The sequence below is a fragment of the Rhinichthys klamathensis genome, unplaced genomic scaffold (assembly GCF_029890125.1).
Source record: "Rhinichthys klamathensis goyatoka isolate OS25496 unplaced genomic scaffold, OSU_Roscu_1.1 h1tg000253l_1, whole genome shotgun sequence".
Taxonomy (NCBI): Eukaryota; Metazoa; Chordata; class Actinopteri; order Cypriniformes; family Leuciscidae; genus Rhinichthys; species Rhinichthys klamathensis.
In genome coordinates, this window is record NW_026606775.1 from 876,006 (window position 1) to 901,365 (window position 25,360).

At 39.8% G+C, this 25,360-nt stretch overlaps 2 protein-coding genes across 2 annotated transcripts in view; both read right to left on the reverse strand.

Moving 5' to 3' along the window:
- LOC130101124 (oocyte zinc finger protein XlCOF6-like) overlaps window positions 1-25,360 on the reverse strand; it is a 297,964-nt gene that overhangs the window by 171,694 nt on the left and 100,910 nt on the right. The window lies entirely within an intron of this gene.
- Window positions 1,113-25,140, reverse strand: LOC130101126 (gastrula zinc finger protein XlCGF52.1-like). The gene is made up of 3 exons (XM_056266709.1): window positions 25,051-25,140; window positions 17,310-17,558; window positions 1,113-2,391 (listed from the first exon to the last, which is right to left on the reverse strand). Exons 2-3 carry the CDS (start codon window positions 17,392-17,394, stop codon window positions 1,223-1,225), a joined length of 1,254 nt encoding a protein of 417 aa, XP_056122684.1. The 5' UTR covers window positions 17,395-17,558; window positions 25,051-25,140; the 3' UTR covers window positions 1,113-1,222.

The following is a 25,360-nucleotide window of genomic DNA, read 5'->3' on the forward strand; positions in this document are numbered from 1 at the left end:
ACACCTCAAACATGCATTTTAGTCTGGGACTAGCTTAAGTCTTGTCTCTGGAACCAGGGGAATATCTTGAATTATGGGGGCATTTTTGTTATTTATGACATTTCTTCCTCAGTGTGACAGGAGACAGTTACAGTTTCACTAGTTTACACTTACTGTACATATAATTAAACAGAGTAATGGTTATGTGTATTTGGTGTGCTGTCCGGGGGGAGGGCTCGGAGCTGGGAATTTGGCCCGAACCCAGAGTACTCCCCCAAGTTGTGATAGGAATAGTTAGAACTAGAAGTGAGGAGACGGGGTGGTGGGGGGATGCGGATAAATGGTCAACAAACTAAGCTAAGTCTGCTGAATATATACCTCTTATATCGATAATTGAGATGATTAACTGAATGCGCTCCTCTTGTGCTAATTATGTTTATTATCTGAATGTGCTCCTCCAGAACTTTGTTAATAAATCATTATATAGTGAGACGGGCGAGAGATGAACTACACTCAATTTATTATTTTAGTGGCAACTTAATAGAAATATATCTAACTAAAGAAAGGTGACAAAAACATCAAATGTTTGATTTTTTTTTATGTTCTCTTTCGAACTAAAGGCTGAAAGAGGGCTGTTTTGTGCAGTCCCGTGACCACAAATAAAAAGGAGCAAACTGATTGAATAAGTACATGTTCTTTTATGTGAAACTCATTTGATATCTGTTAATAGTCCTCGCTCGCACAGGACTGACAGTGGAAATGTGGCTTATCATATCTGACTGACATTTAAGTTAACAAATTAAAAAAAAATGCAAATGGGTAAATATGGAGCCCTACTGGACAGAGCCCAGTCTAGAATTCTTCTTAGAATTCGTTCGTTTTTTTTTCTTCCGAATTCTTTGTAGAATTTTTTATCTCATTAATGTTGTTAAAACTATATATAACTCATTATCTGTGATCATTTAAATAGATCTTTCAAGACAAGATGTTGTTTCTGTTTATATTTCTTATAATTAGACGTACTATCAGAAGACAATTTAGTAAATTTAGTAAATAAGAAAATAACATGAATCTATTAATTTTTTAATAAAGACATATTTAGCACACAATACACACAATATATTTTATTTACACTGTAAGAGTTGTTGACTGGTGAAGCTTCGAATCTCAAGCCTTTCTAGTTTCCCAAGATTTTCACTTTTTTATCTCACAGTGAAGTATTTGGCATTAAAAAGATTGTTGCTCATGTGCAACATTTTTTCCTATGATTGTAAAGGCTTGATAAATGTTTGAAACATTTCTCACACTGAGTACAGTAGTACGGCTTCTCTCCAGTATGAAGTCGCTCGTGTGATTTCAGGTTTCCAGACACAGTAAAACTCTTGTCACAGTATGAGCACTTGTAAGGTTTTTCTCCAGTATGAATTCTTTGGTGCAGTTTCAGATGGTCATCTCTAGTAAAGCTCTTCCCACAGTCACAACACACATGATCTCTCACTTCATCATGTGTTTTCTGGTGATGTTTACAATTGTCCAGCCTTAAAAAACTCTTTCCACAGAGAGAACACACATAAGGCCTCTCATCTGAATGAACTTTCAGGTGTTGTTTTAGATTTGATGACGAATTAAAATCTTTACCACACTGATGACAGTTGAATAGTTTTTCTGCAGAGTGAATACGCAGATGATTATTGAGAGTTGATGCACGAGAAAATCTCTTTCCACACTGAGTGCATGCATACGGTTTCTCTCCAGTGTGAATTCTTGCGTGTTTGTTAAGGTCTCCTTTATTTGTGAAACTCTTTCCACAATGAGTGCATGTATACGGTTTCTCTCCAGTGTGAATTCTTGCGTGTTTGTTAAGGTCTCCTTTATTTGTGAAACTTTTTCCACACTGAGTACAGTGGTTTTCTCCCGAATGAATTCTTTGGTGCCGTTTCAGTTGGGTAAATGTAAAGCTCTTCCCACAGTCACAACACACAAGATCTCTCACTTCATCATGTGTTTTCTGGTGATGTTTACAATTGTCCAGCCTTAAAAAACTCTTTCCACAGAGAGAACACACATAAGGCCTCTCATCTGAATGAACTTTCAGGTGTTGTTTTAGACTTGATGATGACTTAAAATCTTTACCACACTGGTCACAGTTAAATGGTTTTTCTCCAGAGTGACGGAGTTGATGAACACTGAGAGCTGATGCTTGAGAAAAACTCCTTCCACACTGAGTGCATGGATACGGTTTCTCTCCAGTGTGAATTCTCATGTGTGTGTTAAGATTTGATTTTTTTTGGAAACTCTTTCCACACTGAGAGCAGGAGTGCAGCTTTTTGGCTTTTCTTCCTTGACTTTTGAAGTCACAGTATTTATTGACGTCATTTAGTTTCAGTATTTGCTCCTTCACTTCCATCTGGTCTAAAATAAACATATTAATCAGTTAGAATCAGTTCAATGAGATTAAATGTTCAAATAAAAATCACTTAGCAGAAAAGAAAACACCTCTCAGGATAAAGTATCTTTGATATACAAAGGTCGGTTTTGTGATTCACTTGTTAATATGATTAAAACTTGATTATGATCAGTGGTGGACAGCAAAAAAAGTATTTTACTTTGTTACAGTACTTAAGTATTTGTACTTTTCACACTGCATACTTTACTAGAGTATTTTTATTTTTGAAATTTTATATTATACTACATTCTAGAACTACATTTTAAAGCATAATATCACACTCACATACACAATCTCTCCCACACACACACACACACACACACACTCCAAGAAGCAACACCAGTGTCCAATTCATGAACGAGCTGATTCTTTTTTAATGAATCTGTTAAATCATTTCGCAAATCACACCATACTATTCATTTGTGAATTACACTGATCCGATCGCAGATGTTCTCGAGTCAACAACTCACCGAATTATCCGTTTAGAGCGAGTCTCCAGTTAACTGAATTCACAAGTCTGACTGAAAATTAGCCAACCGAGAGATCCTCTAGACTTGAGTACAAGCGCGACCGTTGGCCCGAAAAGTAAGTTACAAATGCCGAATTTTAGGATTGATTATTATAAATAAAAATTAGATTTAGGTCACGACTGTCAGTTGTTTGTGAACAAAATCTGTTGTAAAAAGGTGAGTGTCACAATCTCAGACTCTGTAACCTCACTCTCCAGCCATCAGAGGGCACCCTCGCCTGAATATTGACTCCCTCACCACACTACATTTCCCAATAGCCCCGGTTCTGATTCTAATCACCATGCCCAGCTGTCTCTCATTTACTAGGCTTTTTAGCTGCACTGCAAGCAGCTCTCAGTGCGAAGTCTTGTTTTGCTACTGTGAACATTTCTGAGCGTTTATTTCTGTGACTGCCTGATTGTTTTGTTGACCCTGCCCGTTGTGAATATCTCCCTGTCTGCTACCTGCCTACGTTACCTCTGCTTTGTTCTTTGACCTTGATTGTTTGCTGCCTGCCCTGATCTTCTGCCTGGTATTGTTCTACGATTCAGCCCTGTCTTCACTGCTGTATCTGCTGGTTCTGACCTTTGCCTGTTTGACTATTCTGCTCAATAAATTAAGCTGCAAATGGATCTCTCTGATTCTGATGATTCGCAACAGAAGACTTCGCCACCTCAAGATCCAGCAGCTATATCAACCTTGACTGCAGCCTTCTCTGCCCAAGCAGGTCAACTTGCTGCCCATCACCATCAGTTGAGTCGTCTCACCTCTTTAACTGAGGAGTTGGTCAAAGCAGTACAAGGCTTCAAAGGTCGTCATCAGAGCAGTCGCCCACTCAAGCCACAGCTGCCGTTCCCCATCCTGCCGAAATTCCACCTACCATGGGTCCTCGTCTCGCGCATCCAGAAAAGTTCAACGGAGATTCTTACAAGTGTAAGGGGTTCATTCTCCAATGCTCTCTATTCATTGCACAACAACCCACACTACTCCACCGAAGCTGGTAAGATCGCCTATGTCTGCTCGTTACTCACTGGGAGGGCTTTGGATTGGATAACGGCAGTGTGGAGGGATGATGGAACTGCATTTCCGCCATACAATGTGTTTATCCAACGCTTTCGTGAGGTCTTCGAACATTCTAAGGAGGGGAAAGGTGCTGGCGATCGTCTGCTTGAACTCACGCAGGGTAAAGTTACTGCAGCTGAATATGCTCTTACTTTTCGCACCCTTGCTGCGCAGACTTCCTGGAATAACGACACCCTTAAAGTGGTCTTCCGAAGAGGCTTGAATCACGAACTACAGTCCGAGTTAGCCTGTCGTGATGAGGGTAAAGACCTCGACCAGTTCATAAACCTCACCATTCAAATTGACAACCTCATACGATCTCGCCGAGCGAGCCATCGCACTATTCCTGCTCTCCGCAACGTCCCAGTTCCCCGAGCGTCAATCTCCGCTCGCACTGAAGAACCCGAGCCCATGCAAATCAACACTTACCATCTGTCTGCAGAGGAGAGAGATCGAAGGATCCTTCGTCACCTGTATCTGTACTGTGGCGAGGCTGGTCATCTTCGTATTGCCTGTCCATCCAGACCACGTCTAACTGCATCTCGACCGGTGAGTCTCAATGTCGATGCATCAAACCCCAACTCATGTGTATCCGTGCCTGTTGTGATCACGGCCAATGGCCAGCAGATTACCACCATTGCTTTAGTGGACTCCGGAGCCGCTGGGAATTTCATATCTGCAGATTTTGCTCAACAACATAACATCTCATTAATTCGTTGTCCCTCTTCTCTCACAGTCGAGGCCATCGATGGACGACCACTAGGCTCAGGTCATGTTTCTCACATCACCCAGGAACTCCCATCTACAAACTGGGGCACTCCACCGTGAGATCATACAATTTTACGTCTTCCACGCTCCACACACACCTGTGATTTTAGGCCTGCCCTGGCTTCGCAAACATGATCCCCAAATCTCCTGGAGAACCAATCAAATTTCTCGCTGGAGCGATTCATGCCACTCCAAATGCCTTGTCCAGGTCGCTCCATCACCTGTCCGGGTGATAACTTTACCGGTGGGGAGAACCAGCACGAACAATCTTCCTTCCGAATATCACGATCTATCAGAAGCCTTCAGCAAAATAAATGCCTCTAAACTCCCACCTCATCGTGTCAGTGACTGCGCCATTGACTTACTACCAGAGCACACACTTCCCAAGGGTCGTATATTTCCTCTCTCCCAATCTGAATCCGAGTCCATGAGGAAATATATTGAGGAGGAACTCACAAAGGGTTTCATTCGACCTTCCACGTCTCCGGTGTCTGCCGGTTTCTTCTTTGTCCAGAAGAGGGACGGAGGACTCCGACCCTGCATTGACTATCTTGCCCTGAATAACATTACTGTCAAGTTCCGCTATCCACTTCCCTTGGTACCAGCCGCCCTGGAGTTGCTCCGCTCCGCGAGGTACTACACCAAACTTGATTTACGCTGTGCGTATAACCTCATTCGTATCAGGGAGGGGGACGAGTGAAAGACGGCCTTCTCCACCAGCACAGGGCACTACGAATACTTGGTTATGCCTTTCGGCCTGGGGAACAGTCCTTCCATCTTCCAGTCGTTCATAAACGACGTGTTCAGAGACATGCTTCAAAAATCAGTTATAGTATACATCGACGACATCTTGATTTACTCTGACACCCTGACTGACCATGTGCAGCATGTTCGAGCCGTTCTCCAGAGGCTTATCCAGCACCAGCTATACGCGAAACTGGAGAAGTGCGAGTTTCATCAGACTTCCACTACATTCTTGGGGTACGTCATCAGCCCAGAAGGAGTCGCCATGGACGAGGGCAAGGTCAGAGCAGTCCTAGAATGGCCACAACCTACCACCCTGAAAGAACTGCAGCGCTTCCTCGGATTTTCTAACTTTTATCGCCGCTTCATAAGAAACTTCAGTTCAGTGGCAAGCCCACTCACATCCCTGGTGAAGAAGGGAACTCATCGTCTTCCATCGAATGAGTTGGCCACCCAAGCCTTTAATCAGCTCAAGCAGCATTTCACCACAGCACCCATCCTGACCCTGAATTACCATTCGTGGTAGAAGTGGATGCTTCCAACACCGGTTTGGGAGCTGTTCTTTCTCAACGTCAGGGGTCACCACCCAAACTATATCCCTGTGCGTTTTACTCCCGCAAACTAAATGCTGCTGAGAGGAATTACGATGTGGGAGATCGAGAACTTCTAGCCATGAAGGCCGCCTTCGAAGAGTGGCGGCATTGGTTAGAGGGTGCTAATCACTCCTTTACCGTTTTCACCGACCACAAGAACCTGGAATACCTACGCACCGCCAAGAGACTGAACCCTAGACAAGCTCGCTGGTCACTGTTCTTTACCCGATTCCACTTCACAGTCACCTATCGTCCAGGTTCCAAGAACACCAAGGCAGATGCTTTATCACGTCAATGTGACCACGAGCCCACAGCACAAGATTCCAAGACAATTCTGGCCCCAGACCTCATTGTCGCTCCCATTCAGTGGGACGTTGAAACCGAGATTGAGCAAATCAACTCCCGATCAGAGATCCCGTCTGCCTGTCCACCCAACCGGGTTTATGTCCCCGATACGCTCCGGAACCAGGTCCTGGAGCACGTTCATGCTCTTCCCAGCTCTGGACATCCGGGAATAACTACCACCATTCAGCTGCTACAAAATCGCTACTGGTGGCCCTCTTTAGCTTCAGACACCACCGACTTTGTCCGACACTGCCAAATCTGCAATACCCAGAAATCTTCACGCCAACTACCTGCCGGTCTGTTACATCCTCTTCCCATTCCACAACGCCCATGGTCACATATTGCCCTCGATTTCATCACCGATCTGCCTATCTCCGAGGGTAACACCACCATCCTTACCGTTGTGGACAGGTTCTCCAAGGCCTGCCGCCTGATACCCCTGGCTAAGCTCCCTACTGCCTTACAAACATCGGAGCACCTCTGCAACCTGGTCTTCCGATTTTACAGCCTACCCGAGGACATTGTCTCTGATAGAGGACCCCAATTCACGTCTCAAGTCTGGTTAGCCTTCAAGTCCCTTCAGATCAACATCAGTCTCACTTCAGGGTATCATCCTCAATCAAACGGGCAGGCAGAACGCATGAATCAAGAGGTCATACAATTCCTACGCTCCTACTGTCATCAACATCAGGAGGACTGGAGCAGCTATTTGGTATGGGCCGAGTATGCCCAGAACTCCATTCAGAAACATTCTACCGGCATGACTCCGTTCCAGTGTATGCTGGGGTTTCAACCGCCCCTCTTTCCATGGTCAGGAGAACCCACGAATGTCCCCGCCGTGAATGACTGGTTACAACGCAGTGAAGACACTTGGAATCAAGCCCATATTCCTCTTCAACGAGCCGTTCGTCGCCAGAGAGTACAAGCCGATCGACGTCGTCCAGGTCCGGTGTACCACCCGGGCCAATGGGTCTGGTTATCCACCCGAGACTTACGCTTGCGGCTCCCCTGTAAAAAGCTCAGTCCCAGGTATGTGGGTCCATTCAAAATAACACGACAAATTACACCAGTCTCTTTCGGTCTGGCCCTACCTAACCATTACCGTATTGCTCCCACCTTCCATGTCTCACTGCTCAAACCTGCTGATGGCCCCAACGAGAGGGAGGAGGAGAGATCCCAGGAACAGAGCCCCCAACCCATTCTAGTGGAGGGCGAGGAGGCTTATCGAGTCCAGGAACTCCTAGATTCCAGGCGTCGGGGCAGCACCTTACAGTACCTGGTCGATTGGGATGGATACGGACCAGAGGAGCGTTCATGGGTCAATGCCACAGACATTCTGGACCCCAGTCTAATCACTGACTTCCATCACGCCCATCCTAACAAACCTGCTCCCCGACCACGTGGGAGACCCCAACGTCTTCAGCCACCTCACGCCAGGAGTCGCTCGCAGGGAGGGGGCTCTGTCACAATCTCAGACTCTGTAACCTCACTCTCCAGCCATCAGAGGGCACCCTCGCCTGAATATTGACTCCCTCACCACACTACATTTCCCAATAGCCCCGGTTCTGATTCTAATCACCATGCCCAGCTGTATCTCATTTACTAGGCTTTTTAGCTGCACTGCATGCAGCTCTCAGTGTGAAGTCTTGTTTTGCTACTGTGAACATTTCTGAGCGTTTATTTCTGTGACTGCCTGATTGTTTTGTTGACCCTGCCCGTTGTGGATATCTCCCTGTCTGCTACCTGCCTATGTTACCTCTGCTTTGTTCTTTGACCTTGACTGTTTGCTGCCTGCCCTGATCTTCTGCCTGGTATTGTACTACGATTCAGCCCTGTCTTCACTGCTGTATCTGCTGGTTCTGACCTTTGCCTGTTTGACTATTCTGCTCAATAAATTAAGCTGCAAATGGATCACTCTGATTCTGATGATTCGCAACAGTGAGCTGTTTAAGGAAGCCCACTGTAATGGTTGAATGCAGAAATGTCTACATCACCGTCTCAACGGGGTAGGTTTTAGTTAAAAAAACATCCCTAAACCCGCACCAAGAAAAAAGTGATGGAATTTTTTTTTTTTTTTTTGCATTTCTTATCACCTTATGTCGCTAGTAACCACACTCAATGTATTTTTTTTTCAACACATCCCATAATTTTTAAAATATCGGCCTCTACCAAATGGTTGAGATGTCACTTAATGTAAAAAAATGATACCGGAATTCATACACATACTTTGCCATACTTTTTCATTGCCCATCATAATTTATGATCAAAACCTTTTCTAGTCTTGACAAAACACATTGTCAGAAAGGTCTGAGTGTCAAGGTTCCATATTTAGTAACAGAAGTGATATTTGGACAGAAATGTATTAATTTGTTACAGCATAATGCATACAATTAAATTCAATGGAATTTATGTCATTTTTGGTATTACGCCTAAACAAAATCTCATGGGAACTTCAATTTTTGTGAACACAACTTGGTTAAGATATATGGCTTTGATTTTATAGTAATTTTATAGTAAAAACTATTTTGTAAAATATATATTTTATATTAAAGAAAAAATATTAAGAACAGTATATTTGATTTAATGTAAATCTTCCATAACTTTTTCATACTAAACTTAGGTCTTTATTCCAAAGCATACTTGAATTACAACCAAGTTTTTTTTTTTTTTTTTTTTTTAAACAGTCAGACATACAAACCAACATAGTGCAGTAGAGTGAACAATCTTGTAATTCCATAATTCCACAATTGACATAAAAGTGTTGATCTATGAGTGTGTGTGGGTATGTGTATGTGTGGGTATGCGTAGACAAAGTAACCATTTATTATTTATTACCATCGTCATTACCATCACCACCCCCACTCCCCACTACCACCACACTGCCAATATTGTATTAGTCGATTTTTATTTCCATCCTTCCTCCTATGTAATAATTGCCATTGTCAACACTGTCTAAGATAGAAGATGGCATAATAAGATAATATAAGATATCCTTCCCCCACATTTCTTCAGTCCCTATCTTCTCCTCAATTATTATTATTATCTTTTTTTTGTGTGTGTGTGTTATGTCCAATGTCTAAAGTGCATTAAAAGAGGGAGTACAGTGTGAAAGTGTCTCAACTTGGGACAGAGATGCTGTCCCATTGAAACCACTTCTCGCCTGTTTTGCTTGCTTAGGTGTTTATGAGGTTATCCATACAATTTTTTTTTTTGCTCCTTCCCTATTCTATGTTGTGGTGCATTAAAAACACATGGAAAGATAAGGGGGAAATTATTGCAGTAGTGATGACAATAAACACTTAATTCCAATACAGCATTGACAATGGCAATATTGATGATAATAATAATAGTAACAATAATAATATTAATAATAAATGACAATGATGACGGCAGTGGCGATCGCAGTGGCGAAAGCTAAGACAGCAACAACAGCAATTACAACAATGAACAAATAAAAATAGTAATCATAACAGTGACAGTAATAACAATGATGACAGAAACAAGTTCAAACAACTAAAATGCGTTTAATATTCGTGGGTTGATTAAGAAGGTGGGAGGAGTCGGAGTTGAAAAGAGAGAAAGGATTCAGCTGTAAGAGGTCAGCAAGTGTTGGATGGCAGAGGTCAGTTTCAGATGCGTAATTATGAAGGGGAGATGTGTATTCCATTGCAATGAAGTCTGTAATAAGATTTTTCCAATAGTTAATGTGTATTTTGTTTTCCAGTTTTCCAGTTCATGAGGATAGTTTTCTTGGCGATGGTTAGAGCTATGAGGAGCATTTTAGAGTTTATAGTTTTATCAGTGATTATTGTGAGGTCCCACAGCAAGCAAAGAGAGGGCGATAGTGGGATGTGGCAGCCGACTATAGTGGATAGTGACTGTGTGACCTCTTCCCAAAAGTGTTTGATTGGAGTGCAGTGTTAGGTTGCATGAATATGTATCTGTAGAATTGTGATTACAATGTGTGCAAACTTCTGATGTGAAACCCATTTGTGACCCGATCTGGCGAAATGAGTCGGAAGTCGCAACGTTCTATTTTAAGATATGGGCCGATTATGTGGAAAAACAATGAAATAATAGATTTTTTTTTTTGTGCTAATTTCAAAGAACAGACATTCAAAAATAATCTCCCAAAGTTTCGTAGTCCAGATAATTGGGTAAAGGTATTTAAATTACTATTAAAGTGTACAAAGTTTTACTAAATTCGCTGGAAATGAACATTGCTTTTCTCAACTCCTCCGTCACCTCTGAGCATTTCCCGGGTATCCCCTGAAACGTCACTATCTCTGCTCTTTAAATGGTGTTACACGTTGTATAGAACCAATCAAAAAGCTTAGAAATCTACACAAATGCTGATCATTTGTCGATGGGAAGCCGTTTCGACTGACCGGCACGCGATTGGTCCAGCCAACCTCCTGTCAGACTCGCAGCGAGCGCTCTGTGTAATAAACAAGCTAGCAGATCTCCTCAGAAAGATTAAATATTATTAATTTGAGAAATGTCGCTGTCAAAAGCGAGCAAAGTTGCCAAAGCGTCATCAAGCCCCCCGGCCATTGCACACTGAGTCCGCGTTTTTTTTCGTATGCGTTTTTTCGTATTGATTCGGTGGCTCCGAATTGTCAAAACACCATTCAAACTGCTTGCTACGGATGCGAAAAACTTACGATTGTTTTTATATAACGGATGAAAGTTTCGTAGTGTGTACGCGTGATTGACATAACGTGATTGACAAAAGTGAATGAGTGTAGCTATTTATCTGCAAGGAGAATCCATTATGTGTTTGATTAACCCAATATTTAACTGTTGGTATCTCCGTTATGAATTTGTTACGCTGTTATTGTCAACTAGCCTACACTAAGATATGATTGCATAGCATTATTTGATCTCTGTTTCCTTGTCTCTCTGCCTCTCACTTTCTCTCTCTCTCTCACACACACACACACACCCTCTCTCTCAAGCAAAAATGTAGCACCTCTGTTCAATCTTTCTGATTTTAGTACATTTTTGTAAAAGGTAGGCCTACTGTTAAATTATTTATTCAAATAAAAACTTTTACAATAATTTGAGCTTCAGCCTGGTTTAATAGCATTTATATATTAATGTCTTTGGTCAAATTAAGCTGTAAAATAAATAGTTTATCCCTTTAAATGTAATGGATTTTGAAAGATATCAACAAAAAACGGGCAAAAAACTTTAAAAGCGATTTTCTCAGGTTTTCAATTGGAAAAAGAGGGCAGACGACCATAATTCAAATGTGTATATCTTTACAACCATTCAAGGTATGACTTTGACTAGGATATCAATTGAAAGCTTATGGTTTCCTCTTTCCATTAATACCAAAATCTCAATTTTTAAATTTGGGTCACTGTGACTCATTTTGCTGGATCAGGTCACATTTTAGCTAATCTATTGCCCGTGTAGTGTGTTCTGTGAAGTATTTTGTATTGTATTAACTGAAGATTCGCATTTTTGGACATGAGATAGATGTTTTTACAGATTTGGGTCCAGAAGTTGGCATCAGGAGCTATTGAAAGATCGTTTTCCCATTTTATTGTTGGTAAGTATATGGTCTGAAGTTGGTTTGAAATCATTTTGTATATTTTAGAGAGAAGTTTCTTTGGCGAGGAAATGTTAACCAAGTCTGATATTGCCGGTGGAAGTTCTAAATTTGTGTCTCTAATGTTTATTTTTGTCAGAACAGAAGATTTGAGTTGTAGGTATTTAAAAAATTAGTTGCTCCCGATGCCATACTCCTGGGCCAGTTGCGGAAATGGTCTCAATGTGTTAGATTTGAAAATATGATTATTGTGGGTGATACCCCTTTCCGCCCATGTGTGAAAATTCAATGTTTTTTTTATTACTTATGAAGTCACGGTTGTTCCACAGTGGGGTGAGGTTAGATGGAGCTAATGTAGAATTTGTGATTTGGTGAAATTTCCACCAGGCTGTCAGAGTGGTGGCTATAGTTGCATCGATTTAAATGGTAAATGGTAAATGGTAAATGGACTGCATTTATATAGCGCTTTCACAGACCCAATGGCCACCAAAGCGCTTTACAATTTGCCTCACATTCACCCATTCACTCACTCATTCATACACCGACGGGCGACGGCAGCCATGCAAGGCGCCATCCAGCTCGTCGGGAGCAGCTGGGGTTAGGTGTCTTGCTCATGGACACCTCGACACTTGGTCAGGTGGAACCGAGGATTGAACCACCAACCTTCCGGTTTGTAGACAACCCACATGAACCACTGAGCCACTGCCGCCCCTGCCGATTTAGTGAGGAACGGTATGTCAGCTATATTTAATTCTTTGCATAGTGATTGTTCTATATCTAGCCATATAATATCTGATCGGTTGGGGTGAATCAATTTGTATATGTATTGCAATGGGTTAGCCATTGAGTAATATTGAAAATTTGGTGCTTCTAGTCCTCCTTGAACCTTACTTTTTTGTAGTGTAGTGAGTTTTATCCTTGTCGTTTTATTTTTCCAGTAGAAGTGAGTGATAATGGAATCTAGTGATTTAAACCAGGTGAGTTTGGGGTGAGTTGGAATCATTGAGAATAGATAATTAATTTTCGGTAGGATCGTCATTTTTATTGCTGCTATCCTGCCGATTATGGAGATTGGAAGGTTGAGCCACCTGAGCAAATCGTCTTCTATTTTTTTTAGCAGTGGTGTGAAGTTGAGTGTTACCAACTCTGACAGTCTGGAGGAGATCTTAATGCCCAAGTAAGTGATGTGGTCATGACATAAAGGTATAGGTGATTGGTGGGGTGCCACATCCCATTTGGTTTTATGTAAAGGGAGGACGGAAGATTTGTTCCAGTTTATTGCATAATCTGATATTTTTGAGAAGGACTGGATTGTTTTAATTATTTCTTGAGTAGATGCTAGGGGTTCTTGTATATATAGTCGGATATCATCTGCATAAAGTGAGATTTTATGTGTTTGTTGTGGTGTTTCAATACCTTTGATTGCTGGGTTTTGACGGATAGCTGCTGCTAAAGGTTCAATAAAAATAGTGAATAGGGATGGAGAGAGTGGACATCCCTGCCTCGTCTCCCTGTGCAGTGTGAAACTTTGTGACGTTAGTCCATTGGTTGTGACTGTGGCAGATGGTGATGTGTATAAAATCTTAATCCAGTCAATAAATGACTCTCCAAAGCCGAATTTTTGTAATGTGGTGAATAAAAATTTCCAGTTGACCCTATCAAAAGCTTTTTTGGCGTCTAATGTGGCAATGAGAGTATCTTTCTGTTGTACTGATGAGTAATGCATTAAATTGTATAATCTGCGGGTATTATTGGATGCGTGTCTACCTTTTATAAAGCCGGTCTGATCAGGATGGATTATATATGGTATAATTTGTTCAATTCTATGGGCTAATGCTTTGCTAATAATTTTTATGTCGACATTTATAAGTGAAATAGGACGATAGTTAGATGTGAAGGTGTGGTCTTTGTTAGGTTTAGGAATGAGTGATATAAGTGCTGTATTCATGTGGGGTGGGAACTTTGCGTTATGTTTTATTTCCGTTATTGTTCTGCTAAATAGTGGCTATAAAGTTGACCAAAAATGTCCGTAGAACTCAGCAGGGAAGCCATCCGGTCCTGGTGCTTTATTATTTTGCATGTGTTTTAGCGCGGAGTGAAGTTCTTTTTCAGTGTTTGGTAATTCTAGAGAATTAACTTGTTCCATGTTGAGTTTTGGTAGAATGGTGTTATCGAGGAATTGGTTTATGTCTTCTTGGTTTGGGTCCAGATCAGATGAGTATAATTTTGTATAGTATCCTAGAAATATCTTGTTTATCTCAACTGGTGAATTGGTTAGCTTCCCTGCCGAGTTTCTGGTGGAGGTTATAGCTGTTCTTTCTTTATTTCTTTTAATTTGACTGGCTAAATATTTTCCGCATTTATTGCTATGGTGGAAAGTTTCTTGACGGAGCCTGTGAATTAGGAACTGGTTTCTTTTATTTATGATTTCATTAAGCAAAAAAAATGTTTCTCTTATTTCTTCATAGATGCTTTTTGATTGATTATTTGCATGTAAAATTTCTAATTCTTTTATTCTTTCTTCCAGTTGGACTTCTTTTTCTCTGTCCTTTTTTTTTATGTACTGAATATGATATAATTTTTCCCCGTAAAACTACTTTCCATGTTTCCCAGAGCAGTGAAGCTGGTGACTTTGGAGAGTCATTTATTTCAAGGAAGGACATCCACTCTCTCTTGAAGTAGCTGTTAAATTCTGGATCTTTCAAGAGTGATGTATTAAAACGCCATCTGGTGGGGTGCTTCTGTATTGCAGATGGATTCCAAATGTGAGAGTTACTGGAGAGTGGCCAAGTTTTAATAGTGCATTGTAATGTCCATTCACAAAAAGGGGGGTGACAGTTAACCGTTATGTGCCAAATCAACCGTTTGGTTGAGCAAGTTTTTTTCATGGCACCAAGTAACATAATTTTCAGACTGATCTCATGAAATGGCGTATGTATTACACGCCAATTCGTATTTCCATTTTTAGCGTGCTATGAACACGCATAATCGCTTTTTAGCGTGTTTATCAACGCCGTTGACTTAACGTTACATTACTGTATATATATAAATATATGACCTACCCCAACCCCGTCCCTAAACCTACCCGTCACTGGGGTTAATACTATTTATGAGTCTTCCCCTACCATCCTAGGAAAAAAAATATTGCTCCACAGATGTAGATATGAATTTTGCTTCGTTTCGCTCGGACATTTAACGGCGTACACATACACGCGGAATCACTCGGACGTTTAACGGCGTAGACATACACGCAAAAGATGACGGTTCGTTTCGGCGTGGACATACACGCGGATAGCTCAAAATGCGTATAGATAACACGCCACTTGACTTGAAAGTGGCGTGTATGTTTACGCAAAGTCATGATGTCATGTTGTAATTTTGTAAAGGTAGGGCTCTTACAGTGTAATATGTAAAAAAAAAATGCTTAGCTTGCAAAATTTCACCAAAAACAGTTCACGTGGCTGGGGTGATTTATTTGTTTCTGACATCCATGTTAGAAGTATTGTGACAAGTGCTGTTGATTGACACTGTGACATCTAATGGATTTTTTTGGCATAACATACCTCAACCAGATGGTAGAGATGGCTCAATCAGTTTGAGTTAAGTTAGGTACTCCTCTCAGTAAAATATAGTGACTCAAAATGTGCTCAACCGTTTAACAGTTAAAATAACAGAAATGAATGCCCATGCATCTTCCCCAAACTATATAAAACTAGTATGTTTGCATATTGTTCTTCTTCAAATCTTGTGCATTTAGCCCAATGTGACGTCTGATTTTATATTCTTTGTCAACCCAAAGGGGATGCAGTCCCTATTGTATACGGATATTTCCGCACTATTATTTTTCTTCCCAAATGGGAGTGTATGGCAGCCTATAAACAGAACATGAGAAAATGATGAAATTTGGCACAATTGTAGAGATGGTAATTATTAGTGATTTGACCAATTTTGGAGTCTCTAGGACCAACTCTATAGCTCCACCACCAGTTCAAAAATTCACTTTTCTAAGAGTTATAACTTTAGAATCCTTTGTTCCAGAAAAATGTAATTTAGTTCACCTGAATCCGCTTTTCATGCTGATCACATTCAACATTTTAAGACTCTGCCCATTACAGTAGTGGCCATTTTGAAAAGTACAGTATACCATTTATTCACTGCTGCTCCTCCTTCAAAATGTGTCAAATTTTGTACAAAATCTGATCAGATGATCTTAGGACTGAGCCGCAGAGAAATTAAACAAGATTGACCTAAAATTGGTTCAGAGGCAGTATCTCGGCCAAACTTTGGTCAATCGAAACGAAAATTGGTAAGCTTTATCAGAACCATGATTTGAGGGTCCATGCCAAATTTGGGAACAGCGCTACCTACAGGTCATGAGATCTGAAAAAAAAATGCAATTTTTGCTAATAACTTTTGAACATTTTGTCATTTTATTCATGATCTTAGTGTCTTTGGATTCCTTGTGTCCCGCTGAATCCGGGGATACCAATTTTTCCAGGATCGGAGGAACCTTCAGTTCGCCATTTTGAATTTTGTCATAAATTGCCATATCTTTTAAAGGATTTGACATATCGTCACAAAATTAGGTAAGCATCATCTTCGGGATGTCCTGAAGGGACCTGAGAAGTTTCAACACCTTGCCACTTAGTGTTCGAGAGATATGATTTTTTTTTTTGTACATTCCTTGGTTTATTGCGATTTCGACAATATCTCTTTTGTCATTTCCAACAATGTGACTGTACACCATATTGAGGCAAATAAAAATAAAAAAAAACAGTTTTTTCGCTACTCCTACCAATTTTGTCCAATTTTGTCCAAATCAGCTCAGATGATCCATTGTGTTCACGTGCTCAGCAGTGGTGCTATGAGATGAGTGACACGTCCCTGACCCAGAGGCTATGGGTTTGCGTCCTGTGTACGACTACTTCAAATGTGCTATTTCAAATCCTTTATTACCCGGTTAAGCATTGTACTAATCTTTCTTCCTCCAGGATTAGAAATAAGTGTATTTTTGTTCATTCTGTGATCATCTAAACTAAAGTTAATTTTGAGTTCATCCTACATGTACATCTGGACCTTTCTGTTCATCATGTACATTTTATTTCTGCTGTTTTTGTTCTTCCAGCCCCGCATCGCTGGTTGCAGCTTTATTTTTCCTAATTTTAAATACTATGCTATATTTGTGATTTGTGTATTTTGTCCACCACTGGTTATGATCATTAACATGCATTTCTCTATCATTTGTAATCCATATTTTCACAGCTACGAAAGCAGTCAACAATGAAAAATCAACAATGGACACCAACCTATTTGTTCTTCAGTATCTTCATGTTTTATTCTGGATGGTTCTGGATCACTCATGTCTTCAATCTCCACTTTAATAAACTCCATCTTTAACAGTCACACAGATTTCAGCTGCTACTCCTGGAGTTTGTCCTTCTTTTGTAGGATGATGGGAATATTCCCAGTATTTATTGGTGAATTGTTGTGGGAGGGGCTTCACAGCAGGTGTGAACTGTGATCACTGTGTGATACTGACGCCCACAGGACCAGATCTGGAAAAATAAAAGATAAGTTACTGAATTCATACTGGATTACTTTAACAGTAAACACATTTGGTGCCTTAAAAACAGCTCTAAGTTGCTCATTGTTATATTGCCTGTTGCAGTACAGATATTTTCTGTTCCACCCCTTTGTTTAATTTCACTTTCTCTGTCTCCTCCTCCCAACTATACAACATCAGGATTGGAAGAGAGGACCAATTAAGGGGGAAAAGTAAACGTATATAGTAGGGATGCACGATATAGGATTTTGGCCGATATTCGATATGCCGATATTTTCAAACTCATTTTGCCCGATGCCGATACCGATACCGATATATTTGTATTTTTTTTAAGTGCAAAAAAAGCTTATTAAAGCTTCTATTAATGTTCTCAGTCAAGAGCAGTGAGTGATTTCCTCTGTGTTTTGTTGTTTTATTAACATTAACGGGATAGTTCTCCCAAAAATTTAAATTGTCATCATTTACTCTCTCAAGTTTCTTTCTTCTGTTGAAATTATAAAAGTTATTTGGAAGAATGTGGCTAACCAAACAGTTGCTGTACTCCAGTGACTTCCATAGTATATTTAAGCACAAGAAAGAAATGAATCCAGGTTTGAAACAACATTAGATAGACAGAATTTTTATTTCTGGGTGCAGTATCTCTTTAAAGACAAGCGGCAGAATATTATTACTGTCTCTTTAAGAACTGCACGCGAGTAACGCGACGCGTCTAATATACACGCATTTGACAAGCAGATTTTCTGTTTGCTTTCACTTTAGACATAACCAACTTTGTTTATGTAAACCTTGTGTGTATTTGACAGTATCAGCGCAATAAGACTGGAAAGATTAGTCCAGTATGCAGGCGCTGTGACAGGCTTTTAGTTCCTGTGAGCGTCGGGTGTAACGCGCTCAGAAAAGCGGATGTTAGAACAGCGCATCAGCACGTGAATGACATGTTTACCTAGCAAGACTTTGACGCACATGCAAACAATGAACTTTTGTGAATTGCGGTGTCCCGTGAGTGTAACTCTACCTCTGCGTTTACATGTGATGTGATGTGAATGTACGTCGCGTTGTACAGTATGTTGAGATGAAGGCGCCAGAATTGAACTGATAGAATGCACGATACTATGATTTTTCTTCAAAAGCAGATAGTGGAGACATTTTAATCGTCCACGATCAAAAACCGTGAGACGCACGGCACACCCCTAGTTGGAAGTTTAAGTTGCTGGCGCTCATGCTTCGTTCACGGTCGTCACGTGCGCATAGGAAACACGCCACCCTATCGGCAAGGCTCATCGGCAGAAATATTCATATCGGCCGATGCCGATGATGGTCATTTTAAGCTTTTATCGGCCGATACCGATGTTGTCCCGATATCATCGTGCATCCCTATATAGGGGCGAAGTTTAGCGTCTGGGGAGAAACATTCTGCTATGTTCCCTTTATCTTTAGAAGAGTGTGTGTTTCCATGGATCGTGGAGAGGAGGTGGTGCTACCTGGTTAGAATGTCGCTAGCAGGCGTTTCCTTCGGCCGGTGAACGCCTCTTTGTCAAGATTGGGTCTGGACATGAGTTTTGCACCAAACTTCAAAAATTGGTGCCTTTGTGGAGCAGTAAAAAAGAAAGTAGCAAGATGGGCTGACGTCGCCGATGTACACGAGTCAATCTTAGCTATCCGTGCTGCCAACTTTAGCTATATTCACAGACTCACATTCTATTCCTACACAGACACACATACACACAAAATACGCATTGTTGCATATTGATATGAGTGCTGATTTTTTTATATATTTTTTTATATTCACATTTATTTTGAAATCTTAATTTTCAAGGCTCTATATGGCTCAATCCCCTTGATATGGAGATCTCAATGTGGCTCCATGTTCAATTTGTTGAATTTTACCCATTTTCAATGGTCAAAAACCAAATATGGTTCACTTTGCACACAGATGATACTAATTGCATTTAAAGGGTAATGAAGATTAAATAATATTGAAACTATAAATGTATCTTGTTTTCCTCTAGAGTGCCAAAAAATTAATTTGAGGCACATTAACAAGAATCTATATTTTAATTTTTATTCCAGGGATATTTCGAAGAAGGGCTTTCAGTGTTTCCTCTAGGATTTTTTCCAGCTGTGGTGGCAGGCCTATTTCCACAGGGGAGGGGGCATCCCCTTTGAAACTTACCAAAAAGTATTATAGGCCTAATATGCGCATCCCGTGCGCAGAATGATGCTGTCACAGTGTCTGGTTGTGTTTCCCTGGGTTATCACTAGAGGTCCTCGTTCTCACGGTGTCATTCACATTTACTACATTTCCCAGCATTCTAGTCTGTCACTCATCTAATAGGCTAGTTGCACGTGGCGGCCATTTTGGATTTTTGATCAGCGAGTGTGCGGTTGGACACTTCCGGTTTCGCTTTACGGCCGGTGCAGGGAGCCGGAGAAAGCCGAAAATGATCTCTTATAGTTGTTTATAGAATCAATTATATCATTTAAAATACTACTAAGATATATATTACTATCACATGAGCAAATGGCAATTAAATGCACGGATGCAAAGTCAGATTAATGAATGAAATACAACTGCACGAACAGAAGATTGTCTTGGTCTCATGCTGCATACGCAATGAGAAGCCTTCTGTAAACATTGAGTTACAACTACGATTATATTTGATTATATCTGCAGACCTGATTTTGCGGGACACGGAGAGAACTTGCTATTATTATACTAGGTGAATAAATATAGATTTTATATTAGATGTCTTTTTGCAGTGATATGCTTTAAATTGCTAATGTTAATGACGGCGCTGACCGGCGCTGTGAACCTCACTAATAATATAAAACTCATTTTAACAGCACGGGTCTATTCAATCTAAATAATTAAGTGAAAATAATAATCCAATCGCTAAAAAACACATTTCCAAATAAGCACATACATTCCATAGGAAAGACTAGAGAGATTAAATGCGTTCTTACCGGATTCAGTGCATCTTGAATTTATGTTTTTTGTCTGATGGCAGCTTCAAGTAGGGGCTTCTCATTCATTATGTGTCTAGACACATCTCCTTTTTTAGGGTCACCTGTAACTGGTTTTTACCATGTTTTTTTCTCCCAAGCTTATACGAACAAGACGCTTTTTCTTCTCGGGAGGCCAGATCCATTTTTCTGTTGCTGTTTTTTTTTTGTCTGTGTGTGTGGGGGTTTCTCAGTGTTTGTTTTCCCTCTCTGACTAGAACCAATAAATACAGCTGCGCTGCGCATGTTCAGTGTTTTATTATTAACATTTTTTATTGTAGAATTGTCATTTAAAGGACGATGAAATAAAATGATGCAGACGAAATTAAAATGTGGGACACTGCTTATGACTTGCGGGACGTGGGACAAAGCTTCAAATTTCGGGACTGGTCACCAACGGGGAATGCATGAAAAGCTGACTTCTTTGTTTTAACGTGTTTCATAACGAGAAACAGTTACCGGTAAGTGCTGAGGCTGTCAGTTCTGAAAGGCAAGTCGCCTCCCTTGAATTTTAAAAACACTCATGTGCATCAAAAGCATCTGTCATCAGAGGGTGACAAAAACACCCGGGTCTGTTGTCGGCATTACTTTATTTGGTAACATTATTATTGCTCTTTTGTATTTTAGTATGTCATTTGAATGCATATAATTTTCAGCGTATTTCACCTGTGCGTTTCTATGCGTTCTATTACTGCATTTATTTTGTGCAAGTGAGATGAGTAAAGATCATCTTAAATCATAAATATTTCATAAATCATTATCTGTTTTTTTTTTTATAAGCAGCACATACAGTATTTGCTGTAAAATATACACAAACTTATAGCTAGGCCTATATTAAATTGTTTGTGTTAACTAACGTTACAGTTAAAAATGTAAATTACTCGCAATTATTACGAATTTTTTTCGCCGTCGTTTTTATCTATAAAGATAAGTGATGCAAAGAAAGCATGTAAGGAAAATATGTGTTGATAATATTGATCGAGCAACTGATGTGAGTGAAAATATATGAAAATAGAAATGAGAAAATAGTAGGCCTATTTATGGAGATAAATAAGACAGGGCAAACGTGTGAATGTTCAGGCGGTATTGTATGCAAACAAATATAATCGTAGTTGTAACTCAATGTTTACAGAAGGCTTCTCATTGCGTATGCAGCATGAGACCAAGAATCTTCTGTTCGTGCATGAACAGTTGCATTTCATTCATTAGTCTGACTTTGCATCCGTGCATTTAATTGCCATTTGCTCATGTGATAGTAATATATATCTTAGTAGTATTTTAAATGATATAATTGATTCTATAAACAACTATAAGAGATCATTTTCGGCTTTCTCCGGCTCCCTGCACCGGCCGTAAAGCGAAACCGGAAGTGTCCAACCGCACACTCGCTGATCAAAAATCCAAAATGGCGGCCACGTGCAACTAGCCTATTATCACACTCAGCTGTATCCCGTCACCTTGTTAGTTCTGTGTGTATATATTAGGGGTGCGCCAAAATATCGATATGGCGATATCTCACGATATTTACTCCCGCGATTGATTCTCGATGCGCTCTTGCCAAGTATCGATCTTAAAAGCCGTTATAAAACGCTCTATTCATTATCCGAGTTGACTGGATTTGACTAGCTTTCATAAGGGAAAAAAAGCAAAGTCTCTCGCTCTCTCCCTCTCTGCCGTGCTATGTATGTTATGCGCGCAGTAGGCTGTTCTGTCTCGCATGCGCGCTCTAGATTCCGGGAGATTTGAACTAATTTGCGGGCATCAGGGAGACGCTATCATTATGCGGGAGACTCCCGGAACTTCCGGGAGACTTGGGATGTCTGGCTTTGCAAAAGTCCGCAAAACGGGAAACACGACCACATGTACAGACACCTCACGCGGCATCACCCGGAGCTCTGTGAGAAAGCCGTGGTTGGTGCTGGCTCGAAGCCGACACACCCCGGCGTAAACATTTTTATTACTACTGATTGCAGCAATGTTACACTAAAATAGTGTCTGTGACTGTTTTGTTGCAACTGATAAGACACAAGTTGTTTTTGTTATTGTGTTTCATCCCAAAAAATAAATGGAGATTAATTTTCCTAATTAAAAAAAAATTTGTATTTCTTAAAACATGATATATTGTGAGTTATTACTGATAATATGTCGATTATCGCAGTATCGCCATATCGTGATATTATCGGTATCGTGAACAATGTATCGCATATCGTATCGTATCGTGAAGTACCCAGCGATTCTCAGCCCTAGTATATATTCCCTGTCTGTGTCAGTGTTTGTTACGGAGTCCTTGTTAATGTCCCCACACTTCCGTTCCTGTTGTTGCGTCTTGCTCGTGTTTTGTCGTTTATGTTCTTGGACTGTCTTTGTTGGAATTTGACCCTTGCCTGGACTGGATGTGAGTACGGATTAACCCTTTTAATAAATACCAGCAATTGGATCTACGTTGTCTGTGTGTGTGTTCGTGACAGATGCGCTTGGAGCAACATGGAGTCATTGCGTGCAGTGCTTTGCATTGAAAAATGCAGAAAACAAGGGGGAGATAAATTGATGCTTATTGTATCATATCTATGTAACAGTTTGTTGAGCCTTTTCTTTTAACAGTTGTAAATTTAATTTACTGTGCGCATGAACAATTAATAGTGATATCTACTCCAGTGTGATCTAACAGACATTTTAACATTTTATTAGTTTTAACAGCTTCTGAAGCAACCAAGAGTTAAAATACACAGTATCATAACTGCATGTTATCTCTGGGATTGAACCATATAGGGCCTTAAAATTAAGATTCCAAAAAAAAAAAGTTTATTAAGAATTAGCATCTCTAAGGATATTAAGATATCTTTAATACTTTTAGAGTTATAGGCACGTAAACTGAACGGAAAAATAATATGGGACAACTATATTCTATGCAATTGTGTTGATAGAAAAAAAGAATTCTAACAAAATTTCTAGTTTCAACATTATTGGTTCAAATATTTCTCTATGAAAGAAAACCGTATCAGCTATATGCAAAGTAACCCATATTTGTTTTTTGACCGCTAAAAATGTGTACAATTTACAAATTTTCAAACATTAGCAAAAGGAACTTTTTTAATACTTCCCTGTCACTGAATAAATATATTGATGTTTTACTTCTTTAAAATTAATACATTTTTTATATTTTGTGAATAAATGATGATGTGGGCTTATTTGGAACACATGCGGGCTTAAATGGTGCCAAAAGTACCAATTAAGCCCATGCCAGACTTCTGACTTTATTCATAAATTATCTTAATTTTATATTCAAAAATGTACATCAACTAATTAATAGATTTTCAAATGAGAGATAAATCTTGCATTTTAACTAATTATTTTCCTTATAAACCTTGTCATTATCTATTAAAAAACCTAGACTTAGATTTTGGTGGGCTTAATGGGTACACTTACCCTAAGTCTTCTCCAAAGGCGTTTCAGATTGTAAATGCGTCATTATTTTACCATAGCCCGGTGAACACTGACACACTCCCTCTCAGTGTGTGTACAACATCCGCGCCTTTTGCATCAATAAAATGCAATCGGTTAATTTCAGTTACAAGTTGTAATCATACATGAGAGACGGAAAGATGCAGATAACTATACATTATTTAAGGTTATTTCTATTCGTTACGATATTGATAAATTAACTGTTGTTGTCAAGTAAGCTTCATGCTTTCTATACTGTAGCCTACATGTGCTGCATGGCTCTAGTTGACTGCTGCACATTTTCCCCCGGAAATATACGTTAATGACAACCCTTTAGAAAACATAATTCCTTTAAGGATACTCTTGATCTGCTTTCTCCATGTTTCTTTGACAACTCTCAGTGTCTGAGTCTCACGCACGCCGCAACCACACCCACTTATTTAGGCTACATGTCGCGGTATACACGGTTGACATTTTCTACCGCGGTAATGATATATTTATATGATATATATAAAAAAAGTTATATCACACTGATCATAGTTGAATGGCTTTTCTCCAGAGTGACGGTGCAGATGATTATTGAGATCTGTTTTTACACAATATATATATATATATATATATATATAATAATGTGTGCAGCTTTTAAGTTCAGATGATCCCAGATCTGCCAAATTCAGGGTTACTGAATTTATACTGAAATACTTTAATAATTACACTTCTTAAATTAAATGCATGGTTTGATTTTGAAAATATATTTATTTTGATATTAGTAGCATTTCATTTGGCTTAATGGTAAGGTTGTTCATTTTTATGAATGAATGAATTTTTATTTTTTTTATCCAGATTTAATAAGGATGAAACAAGACACCGGTTAAAACTATCACATAATATAAAGATAACAGAAATCATACACGTACAGACCGAATAGAGGCTATTAATGACTATTTAATTATCTGTACGTTTCACTACAAACAATGTACATTTAGTGATTTAGACAACACAAACATCAATTCTTACATGATAAATATAACATATCTGACCTGCAGACTGGAAATATACGACATCCGAAGAAAATATTCCACATTTGTCCTTCATTCACGATCGTTAACAGAGTCACTTTCAGCTTCAACTGATTAGTTTCAACAAGAACATAACAATAACATACACTTAGCATACATTATCATAATGATCCTAATGTAATCAACTAACGTTAGTACATAACGTCAAAGGAAACAACAAAAAGAAAAAAGAGACGAACTAAAACAAATAGAGGGCTCTCACGCATCCTCCTCTGCGCATGCTCAGTGCGCGCGGTGTCATTTTTCTTAAAGGGGCCGCATTCAGTAAATC

Coding starts and splice junctions, on each gene's coding strand:
- LOC130101126 (XM_056266709.1), bottom strand. CDS start 17,394: ATGGAGTTTATTAAAGTGGAGATTGAAGACATGAGTGATCCAGAACCA. Junction 2,392..17,309: donor AGATACTGAAGAACAAATAG/GTTGGTGTCCAT, acceptor TGTTTATTTTAG/ACCAGATGGAAGTGAAGGAG.